General features: G+C 46.5%; 1 protein-coding gene across 7 annotated transcripts in view; it reads left to right on the top strand.

Annotated features, from left to right (window-relative positions):
• The window catches only part of ELMOD3 (ELMO domain containing 3), a 28,459-nt gene that overhangs the window by 4,325 nt on the left and 1,228 nt on the right, over positions 1-22,906 (top strand). For 2 of the 7 annotated variants that reach the window (XM_032652114.1, XM_032652116.1), the window contains exons 3-11: positions 2,511-2,588; positions 3,090-3,162; positions 6,802-6,870; positions 7,853-7,944; positions 9,288-9,411; positions 9,646-9,768; positions 12,429-12,559; positions 22,260-22,336; positions 22,619-22,746. In XM_032652114.1, the coding sequence (XP_032508005.1) occupies positions 2,511-2,588; positions 3,090-3,162; positions 6,802-6,870; positions 7,853-7,944; positions 9,288-9,411; positions 9,646-9,768; positions 12,429-12,559; positions 22,260-22,336; positions 22,619-22,746 (895 nt within the window). Of the gene's footprint in view, positions 1-2,510; positions 2,589-3,089; positions 3,163-6,801; positions 6,871-7,852; positions 7,945-9,287; positions 9,412-9,645; positions 9,769-12,428; positions 12,560-16,059; positions 16,172-22,259; positions 22,337-22,618; positions 22,747-22,906 lie in introns of those variants that run through there. The other 5 variants (XR_004352683.1, XR_004352684.1, XR_004352685.1 and 2 more) reach the window with 5 other exon arrangements.

Here is a 22,906-nt window from a genome sequence, read left to right on the forward strand (position 1 = left end):
AATCTGGGATTCTCGGGCCTTGACATAAGCAATGATTCCTTTAATTACTATTTTTTCTTTTATTTATTTTAGAGAAAATAATTCTGCAGATGGTTCAAAATCCTAAAGTACAGAGGATGTACATATAGTGAAAAAACTACCTTCCACCCTTGTCCCCCAGCTACCCAATTTTCCTGATGGAGGCAAAGTTACCATTTCCTTGGATATAATTCTGGAAATAGTCTCTGTAAAGACAAGCAAATATATTTATGTGTTTTTTAGAAATTCAAATGGTAAAATAGTGTATATACTCTGCCCTTTGTGTTTTCACTTAATATATCATGAAGATTGTTCCAAATTGTCCATAAAGCACTTTCTTACTCTTTTTTATGGCTGTGTAGGATCTCATTGAGTGGATATGCTTTAATTTGTTTAAAATTAGTCCATTAGTGACAACTAGATTTATCATGGAGATCATTTTGAAATGTATAGAAATATCAAATCACTGTATTGTGCACCAGGAACTAACAATGTGTTGCAGGTCAATTATACTTCAAAACAAACAAACAGGGACTTCTCTGGTGGCACAGTGGTTAAGAATCCACCTGCCAATGCAGGGGACACGGGTTCAATCCCTGGTCCGGGAAGATTCCACATACCGCGGAGCAACTAAGCCCGTGCACCAAAACTACTGAGCCTGTGCTCTAGAGCCAGCGAGCCACAACTACTGAAGCCTGCGTGCCTAGAGAGCGTGCTCTGCAACGAGGAGCCACCGCAGTGAGAAGCCCGCACACTGCAACGAAGAGCAGCCCTCGCTCGCCACAACTAGAGAAATCCCACGTGCAGCAACAAAGAGCAATGCAGCCAAAAATGAAAAAATCAAAAACAAACAAAGGAACTCATAGAAAAAGAGATCAGATTTGTGGCTACCAGAGGTGGGGGTGGAATTGGATGAAGGTGGTCAGAAGGTACAAACTTCCAGTTATAAGAAAATAAGTACTAGGAATGTAATGTACAACATGATAAAGATAACACTGCTGTATATTATAAATGAAAGTTATTAAGAGTAAATCCTAAGAGTTCTCATCACAAGGAAGAAAAACTTTTTTTTCTATTTGCTGATGTTTTATCTATAGGAGATGATGGATGTTCACTAAACCTATTGTAGTCATCATTTCATGATGTATATAAGTCAGATTGTTATGCTGTACACCTTAAACTCATACAGTGCTATATGTCAGATATATCTCAGTAAAACTGGGGGGAAAATATAAAGTATAATAAAATAAAATTAAAAGTCCATTAGTGGACAGTCAGGGTTTTTCTAGCTTTTTGTTTTTATAAACAGTACTACCATGAATGACACTGTCAGCATGTCATTTGTACATGGATGACTATATGGGTAGATAAATTCCTAGAATGAAACTGCAGGCCCCAGATGTGCACAGCATATGTGATTTCGCCAGGTATTGTCAAGCCAGAGAGGTGGTACCAATTCACTCTCCAGTGTCTTATAACTCTTGGTCGTCTATAGCCCACACACTGTTACCACACTTCTTGATCTTTGTTACTACGATAAGTGAAAAACATTATCTCAGAGTAGTTTTATTTGACATTTCTCTTGTTATGAGTAAGGTTGAGCATTTCTTCACGTTTAAGAACTATTTGTGTTTCCTTTCATGTAAACCATCCATATCTGTGCCAGGTTTTCTACTGGGTTGGTTTTTTTCCTTACTGATTTGTAGGATCTTTTTTTTTTTTTTTTTTTTAACATATTAGGAAAATTAGCCCTGTATTGGTGATGTGAGTTGCAAAAAGTTGGTCAGATGGTTTTTTAAGCTCCAGTAGGGGGAAGGTTTGGCTGAGCAGAAAGGCCAAAAGTGAGGAAACTGCTACACTCAACTTTACTTACTCAGAGCCTTGAGACCTTGAACGGAGCAAGGAAATCTGTATAATATTAACATTGGGCTTCCCTGGTGGCACAGTGGTTAAGAATCCGCCTGCCCATGCAGGGGACACGGGTTCGATCCCTGGTCCTGGAAGACCCCACATGCTGCAGAGCAACTAAGCCCGTGCACCACAACTACTGAGCCTGCACTGTAGAGCTGCGAGTCACAACTACTGAGCCCACGTGCCACAACTGCTGAAGCCTGCACGCCTAGAGCCCGTGTTCCGCAACAAGAGAAGCCACCGCAATGAGAAGCCCGCACACCACAACAAAGAGTAGACCCCGCTCGCCACAAGTAGAGAAAGCCCGCACACAGCAGTGAAGACCCAACACAGCCAAAAATAAATAAATAAAATATATTAAAAAAAATTTTTTTTAAAGATTATATTAACATTAAGCTTTCCGTGGTTTTTCTTAAGACCGATTAAACAGGAGTTTTCCCTTACAGTATTCCTTGTAGTTGACTTCTCGGGAGTTCATCCATTTTGTGCGTGTGTGTTATTGGAAAAGGGTGTGACGTTTAAGCTGTCATCTTTGAGGGACTACTACGTGCCCAGGAGACTGACTTTGGTTTGTCTTGCAGGTTGAAGGTGTGTCTGCTGGGTACCCTCCACCATGTGACAAGGACAACAGTGCTCTTCTGGCTTTCAGGGGAATTCCCGTACGTATCACCCACACCTCAGTGCTTCCTGTCGGCAGAAGCTTGTGTTACTTGCTGCTATGTGGTGCCAGGCACCGGGACACAGGATGGCACAGACCCTGCCCTCCAGTAGCTCACACTTTGGATGGGGGTGTGGGGAGGGCACAGGCATGCAAGACAACCTCTATCTAATAAGATACTTGTCATAATGAGGCAGAACCTAGAGTGCAGCGGGAATACCGAAAGCACACCTCTGTCTCAGTTGAGTTGAGTGGATTTTTGTCTGTTTGCTCTCCAAGGAGGGCATATATTCTACTTGTCCTCACGTCACTCAACTGCTCCGTCATAGTTGGCATTTTCCGGGTGCTTCTCTTTAAGATTGGCTTTAACCAACCCATGTGGGAAGACTAGATTCTTCTGGCCTCCAGTTTCGAAGACACTTGGCACAGTGGGTGGGACTTGTTTGTGTGGGTGGGGGGATGTGGACTCCGCCCTCACACTAAGGGTCAGCTGCCCCTACAGATCTCAGAGTTGAAGAACCACGGCATCCTCCGGGCCCTGACGGCAGAAGTGAATAATGGGTGGGAGCCGGCTGGTAAGTTCCCCTCGGAGCCTGGGTGGGACTCAAGGCGGAGCTCCCTGTGGGTCTGCTTTTCCTCATTTGAATTTCTCTCACTACTTTTTCTGTAGAATTTTATATATATATATATATATATATATATATATATATATATATATGTACATTTATTTATTTATTTTTGGCTGCGTTGGGTCTTCGTTGCTGTGCGTGGGCTTTCTCTAGTAGCAGTGAGCGGGGTCCACTCTTCGTTGCGGTGCGCGGGCTTCTCATCGTGGTGGCTTCTCTTGTTGCGGAACACGGGTTCTAGGCGCGCGGGCTTCAGTAGTGGCATGCGGGCTCAGTAGTTGTGGCTCGCAGGCTCTAGAGCACAGCCTCAGTAGTTGTGGCACACAGGCTTAGTTGCTTTGCAGCATGTGGGATCTTCCCGGGGCAGGGCTCGAACCCATGTCCCCTGCATTGGCAGGTGGATTCTTAACCACTGCACCACCAGGGACGCCCCTCCTATAGAACTTCATAGAGTTATCATCCTTCAAGGGAAGTTAGAGACCTCAGTTCTAATTTGGCCCCACAAGCCCTGCCGGTAGCTTACTGTGCGCCTTTGGGGCAAATCATATAATCTCTGTGTCTACAGTGGAAATATTAGTACCTCCTTTGTCCTCAAAGGGATGTTGTAATAATGAAATGAGACAGAGTGGGTGAAAAGCCTTTGAAAAGTTATCCTGTTTTATCTGCTTGACATGGCTCTTCCCATACTATATTTAAAGCTCATTCTACTTGCTAATTTATTACACAGAAAAGCACACTCACCAATTCAGAAGATCCAGCTCTGGAGTCAGATATCTCTGGCTTAAGTCCTGCCTCTTTCACCCATCAGCCCTATGACCTTGAGCAAGTAACTTAATCTTTCTGACCCTCACTTTCCTCATCTCTAAAACAGGGATTATATCAGAACCTGTATGATAGGAGTTGTGTAAGGATTAAATGAGATAATGTAAAGTGCTTAGCACACAATGTAAATCATAGTGAGCGCTCATTGGTGTGCATTGTTATCTTTAAATTCTGTAAACTGAAAATGTAATCTCTAAGAATATGGGGTCTATTAAAAATATTCCAATGTAGAAAAATTATATGGAGGTCTGTAAAGTATCTTTTAATTGAATTTTGTCTTTACCATGTGGTGACAAACCTAACATTTATTAGAGATGTTGCCTTAAATGCTAAAATATTTTCTGTTTCAGTGCAACTGGCATTTATGTGCCAGATATTCTTTTTTTTTTGTGGTACACGGGCCTCTCACTGTTGTGGCCTCTCCCGTTGTGGAGCACAGGCTCCGGACGCACAGGCTCAGCGGCCATGGCTCACGGGCCCAGCCGCTCCGCGGCATGTGGGATCTTCCCGGACCGTGGCACGAACCCGTGTCCGCTGTATCGGCGGGCGGACTCTCAACCACTGCACCACCAGGAAAGCCCCAGGTATTCTTAATCATACTAAACAACTACAATTTTTTCCCCAGATTGCTCTCAGCTAATTTAAACTAATAGGCCCACTAAATCAGCTCTGCCATTTACTATGTGAATAAGTAGAAGAGGGCCTAAATAAAGGAGGCAGTTGACAAAAGGAAAAACAATAAAGAGCTGTACTAACGTGAGCTGGGTTTGTTATCCTGGAGATTTGTGGCTCCTCGTTCTTCTGTCAGTTTAGGGGGAAAATAGTATTTATGTCAGGATCATCTTCAGTGGTGGGAGTCCTAAAGGAACCAGGAAAGGAGAAAGATGCTCTTACACGGGTTGGATGTTTGTCTCCAGTTTGGGCACCAGATTGCGTCGCTGCTTGAGACCTTGGACTTTCTCTTGACCACCTTGCTGTCACAGTAAGCTCCCACACCCTTGCCTGTGAGGTTTGTGCTCCTGGCTCACAACCTTTGATCAACTCGTTTGCAGGTGAAGGTGTGGGGGGTGAAAGATTGATCGAGTTGCTTATAATGATCTGAAGGGTGACAGGTCAGTGAAGCTGGATGTGGATGAGGGGTGAAGGGTGGGGAGCTTCTCAGCGTCGTGATGAGATCCATGGCTGCTGCTCCGCTCTTCTTGTTTAGCCACTTTGTCCCTCTTTTTCATCTCCCAAGGGTCCAGCATGCTGGAAGTAAGTTTTGTTTTCTTCACTGTCCCAGGTTGAGTGTTCTGTATTCTGTTGAAGTTATCTAGTTTGGAAGCCCTGGTGTAGTCTGCTACCCCGGGCTGGGGCTGGCAAGATGGAATGTCCTAGAGGTCCAGGATTCAGGACCCCGGACCCATCTCATCTGCTCCCACCGTCCACATCCCTGCCAGACCCGAGCCCACAACTGCGTCAGTGGTACTAGCTGATGTTTACTGAGCGAGTGGCCTTTGGGCCACGTACTCCCCTAGAATCTGAAGAGTTACGTCGTCCTCACAATAGTTGGAAGAGTGATTACCAATGGTTAAGTGACCTGCCCGAAGAAGCGCAGCTCGTGAGGGACAGAGATGGAAAGGTGACGAGCTGTTGGGCTCTGCGCTGTGCTTTGGCAGCTGTGCCCTCCGGCTCCCCAGCAGCCTCCTTGTTCTCGTTATCCTTTAGTGTTTTGAGTTTGGGGTAGCTTTTTCTTTAATCTGCAAGTATACTTCCAAAACAGTTCACTGTCACGTGAACGTCCTCAGCCCGGATTGTGAGGCAGAGGGGAGCTGTCCTAACCTGCTTTCAGCACCCAGGCTAGAAGGCTCACGAGTTTGGGTGTCAAACGGAGGTCTCTCCATCCTGCCCACTGTTGGCCAGTGTCCTCCGTAGCAGATGGGAAAAGCCAATGATGGGCCATGCTGCCAACAGTTTGGCCCAGAGAGTGGCAGCTGTGGTGTGGAGAAGAGGGCTGTGTGGTGGTTATAGAGCGCCTGTCCTGCTGTTTTTCCTTCTGTTTCCTTCGCTTTTGCTGTGCTTTCATTCATTCATCACACATTCATTGTGGGGACTTCCCTGGCAGTCTAGTGATTAGGACTCTGCACTTCCACTGCAGGGGGCACGGGTTTGGTCCCTGGTTGGGGATCTAAGATCCTGCATGCTGCGAGGTACGGCCAGAAACAAAACAAACAAACAACAGAAACATTCATTGTGCACCTGTCGTGTGTCAGGCGCTCAGAACCCTACCTTCCTGTGGCGCCCAGTGCAGTGGGCAAGACAGTTTGCAACATGATGGTAAGCACGGGGGATCGGGGTCTCTCATGGAGCAGCTCCTAACGCAGATTACAGAGGCTAAAGAAGGCACCCAGGTGAGGGTGGTACCGGAATTGGCTGAAGGATGAGACGGAACTGCGCTAGAAGGGGCTGGAACTGAAGGTGGGAGAGCGGGCTGTGCAACGGCACCCAAGGGGGGTGTTGAGAGACTTCAGGTACTTCTGGATGCCCTAGGACAGAGCCAGAGAGGTAAGAAGTCTCCCGATTGTGAAGAGTTGGGGTGTCATCTTGAGAATTACGGAGACTCCCTGGAGGGTTCTGAACAGCAGGCTGCCGTCGTCAGATCTGCCTTTTTGAAAGCTCACTCTGGCATGTCAGAGGGTAGCCACAAGGCCCAGGGAAGGCCGGGGGCTACGACAGCAATCCGGACACGCCTAGATCTCAGAGCGTCTCCTTTTCTCACTATTGCAGTTACGAATCCAGAGGTGCTCCGAGCCCAAGAAGAATGGGAAGCTGTGGACAGTATCCAGCCAGAGACAGGTAACTGCAGGGATGGCGCTGCCTCCTCACAGCCCGCTGCTGCTAGGCACACGATCCACCCGTGGAGCTAATGTTCTGTGCCTCTGGGATTAGGAGACAGAATTCCTGGGTCTTCTCGTTTTCAACACGTGACATAGGATAAAATCTCTTTTCCCAATTCAGAGGTGATGCCATCGACCTCTGGAGGGAATGGGGATGAATGCCTTGGGGAGAGGGCTGCCAGCCGTGAGAGAAGAGAGAGAGGACCTTCGTCAGGGTCAACGTCTGCAGGGTGATGAGGTCAGGCAGAGGATGGAGGCAGGCAGCCAGGACCCCGGTGTCAGGTCGAGCAGGCTGTTCACTATACAAGGAAGTCCCTGGAACTGGGGGCTGAAGCCATCTGCTGGAAGCCTCTGAGGGCTGCATCAAAAACTGTCTCTCGTGCCTTTCAGGAGGTTTGGATGGAGCTGCGGGAGGGGAGAACTGGGACCCAAATCTAGCCTGAGACCCACTTGAGCTCCTGAAGAGATGTTAGAGTGGACTGTATCAGCCATCACCTGTATTGCGGACTGATGAGCCAGTACCCTGTGACGAAGGCTGGATAGGTGATTGTTCGTATCCAGGGCGTGAGAAGGGGCAAAGTAGAAGATAGGAAAGGCCCCTAAACAAACCTGTAGCACGCTTCTGCGTGGGTACCTCCTCCAGGCAGTGACTTGCCCCCGCTCACAGATGAGTGGACATTAGGGGCCCCTGCAGATCTATCTCCACTCACTTCAGGGCTTAGCCTAGTCAGCCTCTGCACAGCCGCGTCCGAAAGGGAGTCAGCCCAGCAGATAACGCCACCTCCTTGACAGCGGAGGCTTGGTTGTAACTGTAGGTGTCTGACGTTTACAGCTGAAAGTCAGCGCTGGGCTTAGAGGTGGCAACCAGCGGCCCTCAGTAAATGTCTGCTGATAGAATGACTACTGTTACTAGTGCCAGAGTGTCTTCCCTTTTGCCACAGGGAGCCGGGCCAGCTCAGACCAGCCTGGGCAGCTAATCTCTTTCATTGAGGCCCTCCAGCATTTCCAGACCGTGGACCTCTCTTCCTTCAAGGTATGACAGTAGGGAGGTTTGGGGGTCTCAAGCAAAGCACTTTCTTCCCAGGAGCCAGGTTTCTTCCCCACCAGGATAGGGCACTGGGCAAGCAAGATGGAACTTTCCAGGCGAGGGCTCTGTCTCGACTAAGAAATCTCGGGGCGCAGGATCACAAATGGCCAAGGACCCACATGTCATATGGGCCCCGGCGGCCTTTCAGGGACTGTGCCCCCAGAACTCTAGTGGCCCTGTCTTATAGGGGCCCGTGGAGCTGCTCCCTGCTTTCCCCTCCTAGGGATGGGGAGGTCTGCAATCAGATGCTAGGGAGTTCCTTGGGGAAGCAGGGCAGCCTGTCCAGAGAGCTGAGTAATTCACTGCCACCGCAGGAAAATCTTCCATCCCCTAGAGGAACAAGAAGTTATTTGGGAATTTAAAAAATATGTGGGGTTGGAAAAAGAAAGAATATGAAGGAGAGTAAAAGCTGACAAGCTTTCTGGGGAATCTTGGTGACCAGTAGTAAGTTTAGAGAACTGTGATTTCAGATCTTCAACCTAAAGCCTGGCTCAAGGAGAGAGGCTAAAAAGATAGGAATCAGATTGGTTTGTAGGACCCAGAGATCCAGAGGCTGCCGAAATCAGAGTATCGTAAGCCCTGCAGCAATGGCTGTGAACAAGGAGAAGTCGGCAGGAGCTGGTTTAGGCACTGCTGCTGTGGTGTGGACAGGAGGCACCAGCTCCACTCAGGGATATCCTGCTCCAAAAAAGTGCCCACTGACTGTTTTCTTGTTTGTTTGTTTGGCCGTGCCACGTGGCATGCGGGATCTTAGTTCCCTGACCAGGGATTGAACGAGCGCCCCTTGCATTGCAAGCGTGCAATCTTAACCCCCCCACTGACTGTCTTATCTTGGAAGTTGAGAGACCTGTTAGACTTTATATTTATGTCCTTTACAGAGAGAGACAGAGACAGACGTACAAAGGGTAGAAGCAGCCCTGCTGGGAAACTTGGCCTGGCATCTGTGAGATGCCAGCCCCCATAGGCAGCCACCTCTAGCTTCCTTGGTAGTCAGTAACATAGCTATTTCTGGAAAAGCCCAGAGGACCAAATGTAGACAACCGGATGATAATGCCTATGCTTGGGGACATCTCTCTCTACTTACAAAGAGCCTATGAGCTGGGAGAGCCTGTCTCCAGAGATTCGCAGATGCTTCACAGCTTCTGCCCCATTTCCCTGGCCCAGAGGCCAGCCAGTTAGTGGGAGAACCACTCCTTTCTGCAAGACCAGTCCTGTACTGAGCCTGATGGTAAGTTCATTAAAGCAGATGATCACAGCACTCTGCCTATTGCCTGCACCTTCCTCCCCAGAAAAGAATCCAGCCAACGATCCGAAGGACCGGGCTTGCTGCCCTCCGGCACTGCCTCTTCGGGCCTCCAAAGCTCCACCAGGCCCTCCGTGAAGAAAGGGACTTGGTCCTGACCATCGCTCAGTGTGAGTGCACGGGTGCTGCCACAAGGCAGGCGCTGCGTGAGTGGTCAGGTAGAGAGCACAGTTTGCCTACCTGGTTGCTGAGACTAAGCCAAGGCTATTGCATTTACCATGTTGGGGGGAGAGCAGAGTGTCTGGAGCACCGGCCAGGTCTGTCTTGGCTGTACCGTTCTCTGGGAAGCACTCAGTCCTCCCGTGAGGGCCAATTCAACAGAGCATGGGTGTGTTTTGGGGCAGGTGGCCTGGATAGCCAAGACCCAATGCATGGCCGAGTCCTCCAGACCATCTATAAGAAGCTGACTGGCTCCAAGTTTGACTGTGCCCTCCACGGAGACCACTGGGAAGATCTGGGCTTTCAGGGTAAGAGAGAGGAATGGTTCATCTTCTCCCTGACTCCTTATTCCAGGACTAGCGTGAGAACCCAGACAGTCCTCTTCCTGTCATGCCAGCACCATGAGACAGGATATCTGGGGCAGAGCATTTCAGGAAGAGGGTACAGCAAATGCAAAGGCCCTGAGGTGAAATGTGTGTACCTCTTTCTGAGAAATAGCAAGGAGTGTGGCTGAAGTGGAGAAGGAGAATAGTTCACTCGGGGCCTTGCAGGCCAGTGTAAAATATTTACTCTAAGTGAGATAGAAAGCATGGGAGTGATAGGATTTAGAATCCAGTGTTTTCTTTTTATTCTTTTCTTTTACTATCGATGAAAATTTTTTTTTATATTATTTCACTGTTTTGAGTGAAACAAAATGATTTCACCTGTTTTGGGACTGTACTGTTTTTTCAAAATCATATCAAATTACATTTGTATAGAATAGGAAAATATCTTAATTTAAAAAGGAAACTTTATATACTCATAATTAATTGGTGCTCTGTTGGTACTGACAATGTGTTTAAGTCCCTTTACCTTCCTTCATCTATAATATAATTGTCCTAAATATTCCCTCTGTGTACATTGAGAATGACATCAGTGTTATGATTTTTGTTTCAGCCATTAATTAAAATAACTCAGGAGGAGAAGCAAGGTCTGTTGTATTTACCCATATATTTTACTCTCTCCATTGTTCTTTCTTCTGATATTCTAAGATTCCTTCTTTTAACACTTCCTTTCTGTTTCTGGAACTTCCTTTAGCCATTTTCTAAAGTAGGTCTGCTGGCAATAGATTCTTTAGCTTTCCTTCATCTGAGAATGTCTTGATTTCCCCTTCACTCCTGAAGGATAATTTCTCTGAATGTAGAATTCCAGGTTGACAGGTCTTTTCTTTCAGCGCTTGAAAATAAATGTGCTACTTCCTTTTGGCCTCCATGGTTTCTGATGAGAAATCTGCTGTCACTTGAATTATTCCTCCTTGTTAGATAAGAAGTTGTTTCTCTCTCTGCTTTCAAGATCTCTTTTGTTTGTTTTTTTTCTTTTGTTTGCAGGAGTTTGACTCTGATATGTCTTAGTGGGGATTTCTTTGGGCTTATCTTATTAAGGATTTGCTCAGCTTCTTGAATCTGTAGGTTTATGTCTTTGGCAAATTTGGTAAAATTTCAGCCGTTATTACTTTGAGTACTTTTTTCAGCCCTGCTCTTTCTCCTCCCTTGTACAACTCTGATGACACAGATGCTAGATCTTCTGTTATTGTTCCACAGGTCCCAGAGGCTCTGTTCATTTTAGGGGGATCTCTGTATAGCTCAGAGGTCTTCAAGGCTCTGTTTATTTTGTTTTGTCTTTTCTCTCTATTGATCAGATTGGGCAGTTTATATTGTTCCATCTTCAAGTTCACTGGTTCTTTCCTCTTTGGTCTCTATTCTGCTGTTGAGCCCATCCAATGAGTTTTTAATTTTAGGTATTATATTTTTCAGTTTTGAAGTTTCTGTTTGGTTCTTTACATCTGATATTTCTTTACTGAGACTTTCTGTTTTTTCATTTTTTTCAAATGTTTGTAATTGCTTATCAAAGGCATTTTTATGATAGCTGCTATAGTAGTTTCCCATTGTTGCTGCAGAAAATTACCACAAATTTAGTGGCTTAGATCAACACAGATTTATTATCTTCTAGTTCTGTAGTTCAGAAGTCTGACACAGTCTCACTGGGGCAAGATCAAGGTGGCAGCAGGGCTGCATTCCTTTTTGGAGGCTCTAGGAGGAAATCTATTTCTGTGCCTTTTCCACCTTCTAGAGTCCACCCACGTGCCTCCTCCTTCAGAGCCAGGAACACAGCATCTCTCTGAGCTGATTCTGTCCTCACGTCTCTCTTTCTGACTCTGTGCTTCTACCTCCCTCTCTCACTTTTAAGGATTCTTCTGACTACATTGGGCCCAGCCAGATAATCCAGGATAATCTCCCTGTCCTGATTAGCAACCTTCGTTCTAACTGCAACCTTGATTCCCCCTTGCTGTGCAACAGAACGTACTTGTAGGTTCTGGGGATTAGGACGTGGCTATCTCTGGAGGTGCCAGTTATTCTGCCTAGGACAGCTGCTATAAATTCCTTCCTTATCAGGTAATTCCAACATATGTGTGTTCTCAGTGTTGCTATCGTCTTTTCTTATTCACATTGAGGTTTTCCTAGTTCTTGGTGTAATGAGTGATTTTTTATTGTGTCCTAGATATTGTGGGTATTATGTAATGACAGTGTTGATCATCTTTAAATCTTCTATTTTAGCAGGCCTCCTCTGACAGGGGGGAAGGGTGATGTCACCTCATTACTGCCAGGTGGGGATAGAAATCCAGGTATCCCACTTGACCTCCACTAATACCACTGGCTGGGTGGGGCAGGGGTGCCTCATTGCTGTTCCCATGTAGCCTCCACTGATGTCACGAAGGGTGTGGTGGGCTCCTTAGCACTAGAGAAGGATAAAAGTCCCAGCTCCCCGCCTCTTTGACTGCCTTGGCAGAGCTGAGGGGCACCTTGTTACAGTCAGGCAGGGGAAATCTAGGCTCTCCACTTGGGCAGTGATCAAGGTGACCAAGTCATTGAATCTCACAGAGCAGGAATTTCATTAAGCACCCTGAATTTCCTCTTGGTTTTTGTTTTAGGAACAAATCCAGCCACAGACTTGAGAGGGGCGGGCTTCCTTGCCCTTCTGCATCTCCTGTACCTGGTGATGGACTCAAAGACCTTGCTGATGGCCCAGGAGATCTTCCGCCTGTCTCGTCACCATATCCAGGTGGGGCTTTGGTGGGAAGCCAGCAGAGAGGGCTGTAGGGGCTAGGACCTGGGCACAGGGCTCTCCTGAGTAACCGTGACAGCTTCGCAGGTAGATCTCCAAATGCTGAGGGCCCTCAGGACAGCTGAGGCAAACCGGGCATGGGCATCCCTGTCACCCTGACGTGCCTGGAATCTGAGCTCCAGCACTCATTAGTGTGTGTCTCAAGCAAGTGCCTCAACTCTTCAGGGCCTTGGTTTCCTCATCCATAAAGAGGAAATCTTGGAAACGTCAGCTGGATAGTTGGGAAAATTAAATGAGGTAATGTACAAAAGCGCTAGACACAACTGTGGTACCAGCGTCTCAGCTCACTGCCATCCCAGTATTGGCAGGTTCTCCTGACCCTGGAGGAGGGGGGTCAGCCTTTATTTGCCCAGAGAAGAAGGTTTGCCTCGAAGTGTCAGGTAACACATGGACTTGCTGAAAGGCCAGAAGTGGCTCCTGTAGCCCTCAGGTTCTGTCCAGGCCTGCTCTCCAGGGTTGGTTTGATGGTTTTCCCCTGTAGTAAAAGGTGGTGGTCCCTCCATTTAGAAAACATACTTGACCTGTTTCCTGCCATTCATCTATCCCAGATTCATGGGGCCTGGAATTCATTCATGTACTAAACAGGTATTTATTTAGGATTCCCTGTGCTAGTTATTGTTCTTGGTGCTTGGGAAACATCAGTGAGCAAAACAGACAAAGATCCTTCTAGCAGAGAGGACAAGACAGTAAACCTAATACATAAATAAATTATAGAGTATGTTAAAGGTGGTAAGTGCTAAGTAGGCAAGGTTAGGAGAATGTGGGAGGATTACAGTTTTATGGGGTATTAGGGTAGCTCTCATGAGAGGGTGAGACTTAAACCAAGCCTTGAAGGAGGTGAGGATGTTAGCCAAGCTTGAATTTGGAGGAAGAGCATTCCGCACAGAGGGGGCAGCTAGAGCAAAGGTCCCAAAGGAGGTGTATGTCTGGCATATGCAGGAATGGCAGGGAGGCCAGCTGGAGCAGAAGGGGCAGGGAGGGCAGTAGGAAGGAGGTGATAGGGTAACAGGGACCAGACGGTGTCGAGCCCGGTAGGCTATGATGAGGATGTTTGCTTTTACTCTGAGTCAAATGAGGGTTTTGAACAGCCTGGAGTGACGCGATCCAACTTACATTCTTAAATGGATCCTACCAGCCGTTGGGTTGAGAGTAGGCTCTGGTGAGGGCTTTTGTAATCAAGTTAGAGATGATGGTGATCTGGACCAGGGTATTTTCAGAGGAGGCGTTGTGAAGTGATCAGATTCTGGATGTAGAATCTTGAGCGTGTGGGCTGTAGAGAGTAGAGCCAGCATATTTTTCGAATGGATTGGGTACAGGTGTAAGAGAAAGAGGCATCAATGGTGATTTTTAGCCTGAGCAGCTGGAAAGACAGAGTGGCCACCAACTGAAATGGAAAAGAAAGAGCAAGGGTGGGGGTGGTTCCATCTGCCATGTAAATTTTAGACTGAGGTTATACGTTTGTTTGTTTCATAAATTTATTTATTTATTTATTTATGGCTGCATTAGGTCTTCGTTGCTGCATGCAGGCTTTCTCTAGTAGCAGCAAGTGAGGGCTACTCTTCCTTGTGGTGCGCGGGCTTCTCACTGCAGTGGCTTCACTTGTGGAACACAGGCTCTAGGCGCACAGGCTTCAGTAGTTGTGACACGTAGGCTCAGCAGTCGTGGCGCACGGGCTCTAGAGCACAGGCTCAGTAGCTGTGGTGCATGGGCTTAGTTGCTCCGCAGCATGTGGGATCTTCCTGGACCAGGGCTTGAACCCGTGTCCCCTGCAGGCGATTCTTAACCACCGTGCCACCAGAGAAGCCCCAGGTTATGCGTTTTTGACAACTACGGAAGTGATGTACCTCATGTCAGGAGCACCCATGTCAACATGTCTTATTACTGGTGAAGTTAACCTTGGGCACATGGTTAAGGGGATATCAGCCAGGTTTCTACACTGTAAAGTTACTATTTTTCCCTTTGTAATTAATCACTGTCTTGGAGGAAGATACTTTCAAGCTATGCAAATATCCTGTTTTTCCTCAAACTTGGTTCTAATAGTGATTTTGTTTCCATCATTCCTCCTACATTTATTAATTTTTAAATTTATTAATTGGAATTCTTCTGTAAGAAAGAATTGTCTTTGCTATTTATTGATTCAGGTACTTTTTATATTCACATGGACTCAGATTTTTATTTTATTCTATGGGATATAACCCAACACTTTTATTATTTATTTTGTTGCTAAAATTGTTCCCATGTCGACCATTTTTTTTTTTTTACGTCTTTATTGGAGTATAATTGCTTTACAATGGTGTGTTAGTTTCTGCTTTATAACAAAGTGAATCAGTTATACATATACATATGTTCCCATATCTCTTCCCTCTTGCGTCTCCCTCCCTCCCACCCTCCCTATCCCACCCCTCTAGGTCCCATGTCGACCATTTTAAGAGCTCTTTCAAAAAAAGAGCTCTTTCAGGTGGTACCTGTGCCCTTTCAGCATGCCCTGTCCTGTTTTGAGCACTTTTCTACTTTCTGGACCCTAAAGATGCTCTAGGCTCTTGTATTTTCCCTGAATGATTCCCAGCCCTGAGATCAACCACTTCTCCAAAGAGCTCTTGTTCTTTAGCTGGAGAATGATATTTGGAAACCAAGATCTGAGTGCTGGGTGTTCTCACTGGTATTAGGATCTCACTGCTTCTAGGCCCTCTCAGTGTCCAGAGCTTGGAAAATATGTATGTGTCACTGGTTCCCTCCTGACTCTGAAAGGAATGGTCTCCAGTGGTGAGCAGACCTGCCCAGGCCCCAGCAGCACTTCACAGAGAACAGGAAGGGGGATGTGATGCTGCCTGAGGGAGAGGAGCTGAGAATGAGTGGCTGAAGGTCAGACCCGCAGCATTTTCTTCAGATCATTTTGTCTTCAAGCTGGAGTCAGGCCGACCTGCACTGCAAAAACAGACTGTTCCAGTAACTGTGTTGTTGGTCATATTAGTTAATTCTCAGAGCCTCAGCTTCTTCCTTTGTAACATGAGAAAATAATCCCAACTCCGTAGACTTATTCTGAGTTGGAGAAAAACTGTGTAAAGTGCTAAGCACATTAGTCATTCAAGGAGTGTTAGTTATCAAAGTAACTTTTGATTTCTGTGAGCAAAATTACATTTTATATACACCTTATAGATAATACATGCATACGTAAATATATGTTGTGTTTTCAAAATCATATCTGCGCTTGCGCCTGCACATACAGACACAACACATACATCCACACATATACACACAGCCATTGTAAGGTAAGATAGATCCATTTTGAATCTAAAACTTCTTGACTACAAAACAAATAGTCACACAGTTCCTGCCACCTGGGCAGTTTTTCATTTCATTCACTGCATATCTCTGTTATCTTTTGAGGAAAAGTACCCATTAAACCTGACGGTTTCACGTATGCCCATCTCTTCCAGGAGACACTGGAGGAGGCAAGAGGGGGACCCCGTGAGGATCTGGTCTTGAGGTATATCGGGACCCATGAGTTGAGAATGTGGGCATATTCTGTGCTCTTCACGATGCGGGGAGGTAATGTCTGGGTCAGGTTTGAGAACCGGACCAGTTAGCCTATGAAACAGTGCAGTCTCTTGTAGCGATGCTGCTTTGTTATAGGAGGCCCAGAGGTTGAGGCATATCTTAGCAGTCACTGGGCCAGCCCCTTGTTGTAGAGACAGTGAAGACCCAGAGAGGGGAAATGGCTTGCCCAAGGTCCCCCAGCTAATGCGTATTTCCTAGAAATCATCTCTGACCTCAGTGCCTCCCTTCTTGTGGTTTTTGAAGGCTCTCTTATAAGATCTTCCTGCAGAAATATGGAAGCCAGGGTAGAGGGTTAGTGCCAATTCAGCATCCCTCATTCGTTTTCAAGGACAGGCTTGACTGAGGTGAGGGGGTAGGTCATTGGATATCTGAGGGAGGAATGTCCCAGGCAGAGGGAAGAGCAAGACGAGAGAGGAAGCCCTGGGTACTTGATCTGGGTCCAGACCAGCCTGACCACTTTGACCAATCTGTTTCTCATCCCTTCACCTGCTGGCCTCTGTGGAAGTTATTGTGGATTTATACTTACTCCACAACATGCATGTCAGACAATAAGAAGGAATAGCAGCTTAAAATATAAAATAAGAGGGCTGGTGTAGGTGTCAGGAAGCTAGATCCTAGTTCCATCTGCAGTATCATTACTTAGCTATGATTTGAGGCAAGTCCTCTCTGGGCCTCCCTTTGCTGTTTTATGAAATAAGAGATTTGGCCTAAAAGATTCTAAGGTCTGTTCCAGCTTTATGATTCCTTGAACTCTTAAGTAACTCCAAAGTTTAAAGGAAAACTTCACCTCAAGCCCTTATGGATCTTGAAAATACAGTTTTCCAGGAGGCACGTAGGAGACCAGAGTAACAGTTGGGGGACTCAGACCTGCCAGAAGCCAGTCCTGTCTCTTTTCTAAGGAGAGAGCTGAGGTCTCAGATACCTGTGGTACATCCTACTAAAGGGGAATTGGCCAGAAAGTACAGATGCTGGGGGAACCCAGGACTCCACGGAAGTGCATGGCCCACGCTCTCCTGAGGAGGAGGAGTGCTACAGTTCAGATGCCGAGACGCAGGCCGCATCTGGCTGATTGCTGGCAGGAAGGGAAGCCCCTCACAACGGTAGTTACAAACAGACAACAATTTGTATAGCTTTCCTTGCAATTTCCGTCTGTTATTTCATCCCATCAACATGACAAGCCTGCGAAAAGGTAGGGCAGAGATGATCCTTGTAAATCTTCATTTCCTGGCGAAGGCACATGAAGATATTACAGACCAATATCGCTGATGAATATAGATGAAAAGATCCTCAACAAAATACTAGCAAACAGAATCCAACAACACATTAGAAGGATCATACACCATGATCAAGTGGGATTTATCCCAGGGATGCAAGGATACTTCAATATGTAAATCAATCAGTGTGATACACCATATTAACAAATTGAAGGAGAAAAACCATATGATCATCTCAGTAGATGCAGAAAAAGCTTTTGACAAAATTCAACACCCATTTATGATAAAAGCTCTCCAGAAAGTGGGCATACAGGGAACCTACCTCAACATAGTAAAGGGCATATACAACAAACCCACAGCAAACATCATTCTCAATGGTGAAAACCTGACAGCATTTCCTCTAAGATCAGGAACAAGACAAGGATGTCCACTTTCGCCACTGTTATTCAAAATAGTTTTGGAAGTCCTAGCCACGGCAATCAGAGAAGAAAACTACTAGAGCTAATCAATGAATTTGGTAAAGTTGCAGGATGCAAAATTAATGCACAGAAATCTCTTGCATTCCTATTCACTAATGATGAGAAATCTGAAAGAGAAATAAAGGAAACACTCCCACTTACCATTGCAACAAAAAGAATAAAATACCTAGGAATAAACCTACCTAGGGAGATAAAAAGACCTGTATGCAGAAAACTATAAGACACTGATGAAAGAAATTAAAGATGATACAAACAGATGGAGAGATATACCATGTTCTTGGATTGGAAGAATCACTATTGTGAAAATGACTGTGCTACCCAAAGCAATCTACAGATTCAATGCAATCCCTATCAAATTACCAATGGCATTTTTTATGGAACTAGAACAAAAAAATCTTAAAATTTGTATGGAGACACAAAAGACCCCAAATAGCCAAAGCAGTCTTGAGAGAAATAAACAGAGCTGGAGGAATCAGACTCCCTGACTTCAGGCTATACTACAAAGCTACAATAATCAAGACAATATGGAATGGGCACAAAAACAGAAAGATAGATCAGTGGAACAGGATAGAAAGCCCAGAGATAAACGCACGCACCTATGGTCAACTAATCTATGACAAAGGAGGCAAGGATATACAATGGAGAATAGACAGTCTCTTCAATAAGTGGTGCTGGGAAAACTGGACAGCTACATGTAAAAGAATGAAATTAGAACACACCCTAACACCATACACAAAAAGAAACTCAAAATGGATTAGAGACCTAAATGTAAGACTGGACACTATAAAACTCTTAGAGGAAAACATAGGAAGAACACTCTCTGACATAAATCACATCAAGATCTTTTTCAATCCACCTCCTAGAGTAATGGAAATAAAAACAAAAGTAAATAAATGGGACCTAATGAAACTTAACAGCTTTTGCCAAGCAAAGGAAACTACAAACAAAATGAAAAGACAACCTTCAGAATGGGAGAAAATATTTGCAAACGAATCAATGGACAAAGAATTAATCTCCAAAATATATAAACAGCTCATGCAGCTCAATATTAAAAAAAACAACCCAATCAAAAAATGGGCAGAAGACCTAAATAGCCATTTCTCCAAAGAAGACATACAGATGGCCAAGAGGCACACGAAAAGCTGCTCAGCATCACCAGTTATTAGAGAAATGCAAATCAAAACTACAATGAGGTATCACCTCACACCAGTTAGAATGGGCATCATCAGAAAATCTACAAACAGTGAATGCTGGAGAGGGTGTGGAGAAAAAGGAACCCTCTTGCACTGTTAGTGGGAATGTAAATTGATACAGCCACTATGGAGAAGAGTATGGAGGTTCCTTAAAAAACTAAAAATAGAATTACCGTATGACCCAGCAGTCTCACTCCTGGGCATATACAAAACTGGGCAGCTAGTAAGTGGTGAAGCTGGGGCGAGGACCCCCATCACCTGACAGCTCGCCCAGCCGTGGGCTCCTTACAGCCAGCAGCCCGCCTCAGAGTCACCTGGGGGGATGAAGGAAAGGAGATATTTCTATCTGAATTCCAGTTTTTCACTGCTTTTTAGTAAGTAGGCTTTTATAAAAATATTCCTGAGAATGAATGAACACTAAGTTCGGATCCTCTGTTAATTATGTTGCTACCATGTTCTTGTTCCCATATTTATTTTTAGACTGAAAGAAAGCAAGGGAAGGGATGATATTATGCAAATATTATAATTAAATAGGCAATACCCGAAGGTAGAGATGCATTGCTGCTGACCTCAGCTACCCGCTGAGGCGCAGATAATAATTATGAACGTTTGTTAGCACCTCCTCAGGCCAGTGCTGCACTTAGCATTTTGCACATGTGATCTAAATTACTTCTTAGAGCAGCTCTGTGAGGTAGGTTGTGGGATAATAGAAAATGTAGACTGTGGATAATAAAAGCTACCCTGGTGGCGCAGTGGTTGAGAGTCCGCCTGCCGATGCAGGGGACGCGGGTTCGTGCCCCTGTCTGGGAAGATCCCACATGCCGCGGAGCGGCTGGGCCCGTGAGCCATGGCCGCTGAGCCTGCGCGTCCGGAGCCTGTGCTCCGCAGAGGGAGAGGCCACAACAGTGAGAGGCCCGCGTACCGCAAAAAAAAGAATAAAAAATAAATAAAATAAAATAAAATAAAAGCTACCCTGGAGAGTTTTTGTAAGGATTAGCGAATTGACTCCACTGAGCATGGCCCTTGTGTGGGGGTCCCCAGGACCACTGGGAGGACTCCCAGGATTTGGTGTATAGTTGTACTCTCAGCTGTGATTTACTGCAGCAAAAGCAAAATCAGCAAAGGGAAGAAGTGCATGGACAACATCCATAGGAAACCAGGTGCGGGCTTCCAGGAGTCCTCTCCCAGTAGAGTCACACGGGACGCACTTAATTCCTCCAGCATTGAATTGTGTAACACGTGGAATGTTGCCAACCAGGGGGCTCATCAGAGATTCAGTATCCGAGGTTTCTACTGGGGGCTGGTCACGCAGGCACCATCTGTCTAGCACGCACCAAAATTCCAGAATCAGAGCGAAGGCAGGTGTTCAGCATAAACCGTATGGTTTGCACAGTTTGGGTACAATAGTCAGCCTGAGGGGCTGGTGGGAACCCTGTCAAAATCCAAGTTCTCAGATGCCAGCCTTATAAGCAGGCCTTTCTAAGAAAGGATGGCAATCTCAGGCCTGCTGTGTTCACTTTTTTTTTTTAACATCTTTATTGGAGTATAATTGCTTTACAATGGTGTGTTAGTTTCTGCTTTATAACAAGGTGAATCAGCTATACATATACATATATCCCCATATCTCCTCCCTCTTGCTTCTCCCTCCCACCCTCCCTATCCCACCCCTCTGGTCACAAAGCACCGAGGTGATCTCCCTGTGCTATGCGGCTGCTTCCCACTAGCTATTTTACATGTGGTAGTGTACATATGTCCATGCCACTCTCTCACTTCGTCCCACCTTACCCTTCTGCCTCCCCGTATCCTCAAGTCCATTCTCTATGTCAGCGTCTTTATTCCTGTCCTGCCCCTAGGTTCTTCAGATGTGTTCACTCTTTTCTGCACAGCACTTAAAACTTACTTCCTTTTTGGTTTTGAGAGACGGGAGAGCCAAGTCTCACAGAGTTCGGGTTGCCTTCCTAAGTATACACAGCTGGCAGGTGGCCAGGCCAAGATCTGGAATCCAGGTGTCATGGAAGGCCCTGAGAAAAATCCTTGTGGAGCCAGAAGACCTTCTACAGTTCAGTGCTGGCCACTAGAACTTTTTGCAGTGAAGGAAATATTCTCTATCTGCACTGTCCAGTGTAGCAGCTTAAGCAAGAGTGGCTATAGAGCACAGGAAATACGGCTGGTATGACTAAGGAGTTGAATTTCTAATTTTACTTAATTTTCAATTAATTAAAATTTAAATAGCTACACCTGGCTAGTTGCTATAGTACTGGACAGCACAGGTCTATGTCACAATGTAACGGATTTTTCTTCTCAAGGGAAGCAGATGGGATAAATAGACTTTGGCTCTTGTTCTAAGCTAAGGAACGCACTGGTCTATGTGTCCCTCTCAGCCGATGTCCTTGTGTGGGTTCAAGAGCGGAAACTAACATGCAGTATTTGCAAATCCCCTGGGGAAAGCCTCTTTTCATTTGCTTGGGTTTTTGTTGTTAAAGAATAGGAAGGAACTGGCCCCTCCAAAAAGAAGGCATTCAGGTGGATGCTATAGGGAATTTGGAGGCCCTTCCTGGTAAAGCAGCCCTGCTGGACCCAGTCTGCCCCGCTCGGGAGTGGGACCTGCACAGCCCATTCTCAGGCTTCTGTGTTACTAAGAGATGGTGTGTGCCCTAAGTCAATGCTGACTTTCTACCTACTTGTACCTTCTCTGTCTGCTTTTGGGTGAAGAACTTATGAGCAAATAACCAGAAGCCCAGAGAAGGGGAGAAGAGATTTTAAGAACCTATAGAATTGGTTAGATAACTGAGCCTCACTCCTCTTGTGTCCATCCAACCCCAGGGGGTGATGTGGTCCACAGGCAGCACACGGGGCGGGCCTGGTGAAGGCCAAGGAGAGCTGAAGCATCGGATGTTGAAGAGGCTGGAGAACTAGCACAGGGGTTTGTGCACCAGCTTCGGAGTGAATCGACCTCAGTATGAGTCTTGGCTCCAACACCTTAGGAAAGTTATTTAAAGTCACTGACCCTCAGTTTCCTCCTCTGTAAAATGGGAAGATTATTGTGAAAATTAAATGTAAGCACCAGTAATACCAGCTGCTTGCCTGTGGCTGTGATTGTTATCTCCCGTGGGCCAGGTCGGGTTGTGGGTGACGGGAAGCACAGAAGGTGAGAGCCTAGATTGCCACTGACCCAGTACCCGCTCCATTCCAGCAATTCCCCTTCTGTTTGATGTCCGTGAACATCACCCGCATCACCATCCAGGCCTTAAGGGAGGGATGTCTCTCCAGGTGAGTCCCCACGCTGGTCACCCTGCCCTCCCCGGCCAGCAGAGCCTGGCTCCCTCCCACCCCACCCCACCCCACCCCACCCCCCCGTGCCTCATCCTCCCAGCTCTCCCTCACCTGCTGGTTCCGGGGTACCTGGACAGATCCCCGTGCACCAGCCTCGCAGCCCATCTCTCCTCCCCGACCCTGACCTCAGATGTGAGGGCTCCTTGGGGACGGGGCGGGAGGGCCCCCAGGTGTCAGCCTCTGTCCACCGCTGAGCAGATGGCCTCCCTCGTCCTGCAGGGAGTGTAACCGGCAACACGAGGTGGTCCCGGTGGTGAACAGCTTCTATGCCGCCACTTTCCTCCGCCTCGCGCACGTCTGGAGGACGCAGCACAAGACCATCTCTGACTCGGGCTTTGTCCTCAGAGGTGTGCTCGCTCTTCTGGGGAGGCCTAGCTCAGGGACCCCAGGGTGGTTGCTGGACTGGTTTGGGGTGCCTTCCTTTCCCCCAGACCCCCATTCGCGGCTTCTCAAGTTCCAGCTCCCCCAGGCCTCCAATCCCACCCTCAAGAGCCTGCCACTCTCCTT

The sequence above is a fragment of the Phocoena sinus genome, chromosome 13, assembly GCF_008692025.1.
Source record: "Phocoena sinus isolate mPhoSin1 chromosome 13, mPhoSin1.pri, whole genome shotgun sequence".
Lineage (NCBI taxonomy): Eukaryota > Metazoa > Chordata > Mammalia > Artiodactyla > Phocoenidae > Phocoena > Phocoena sinus.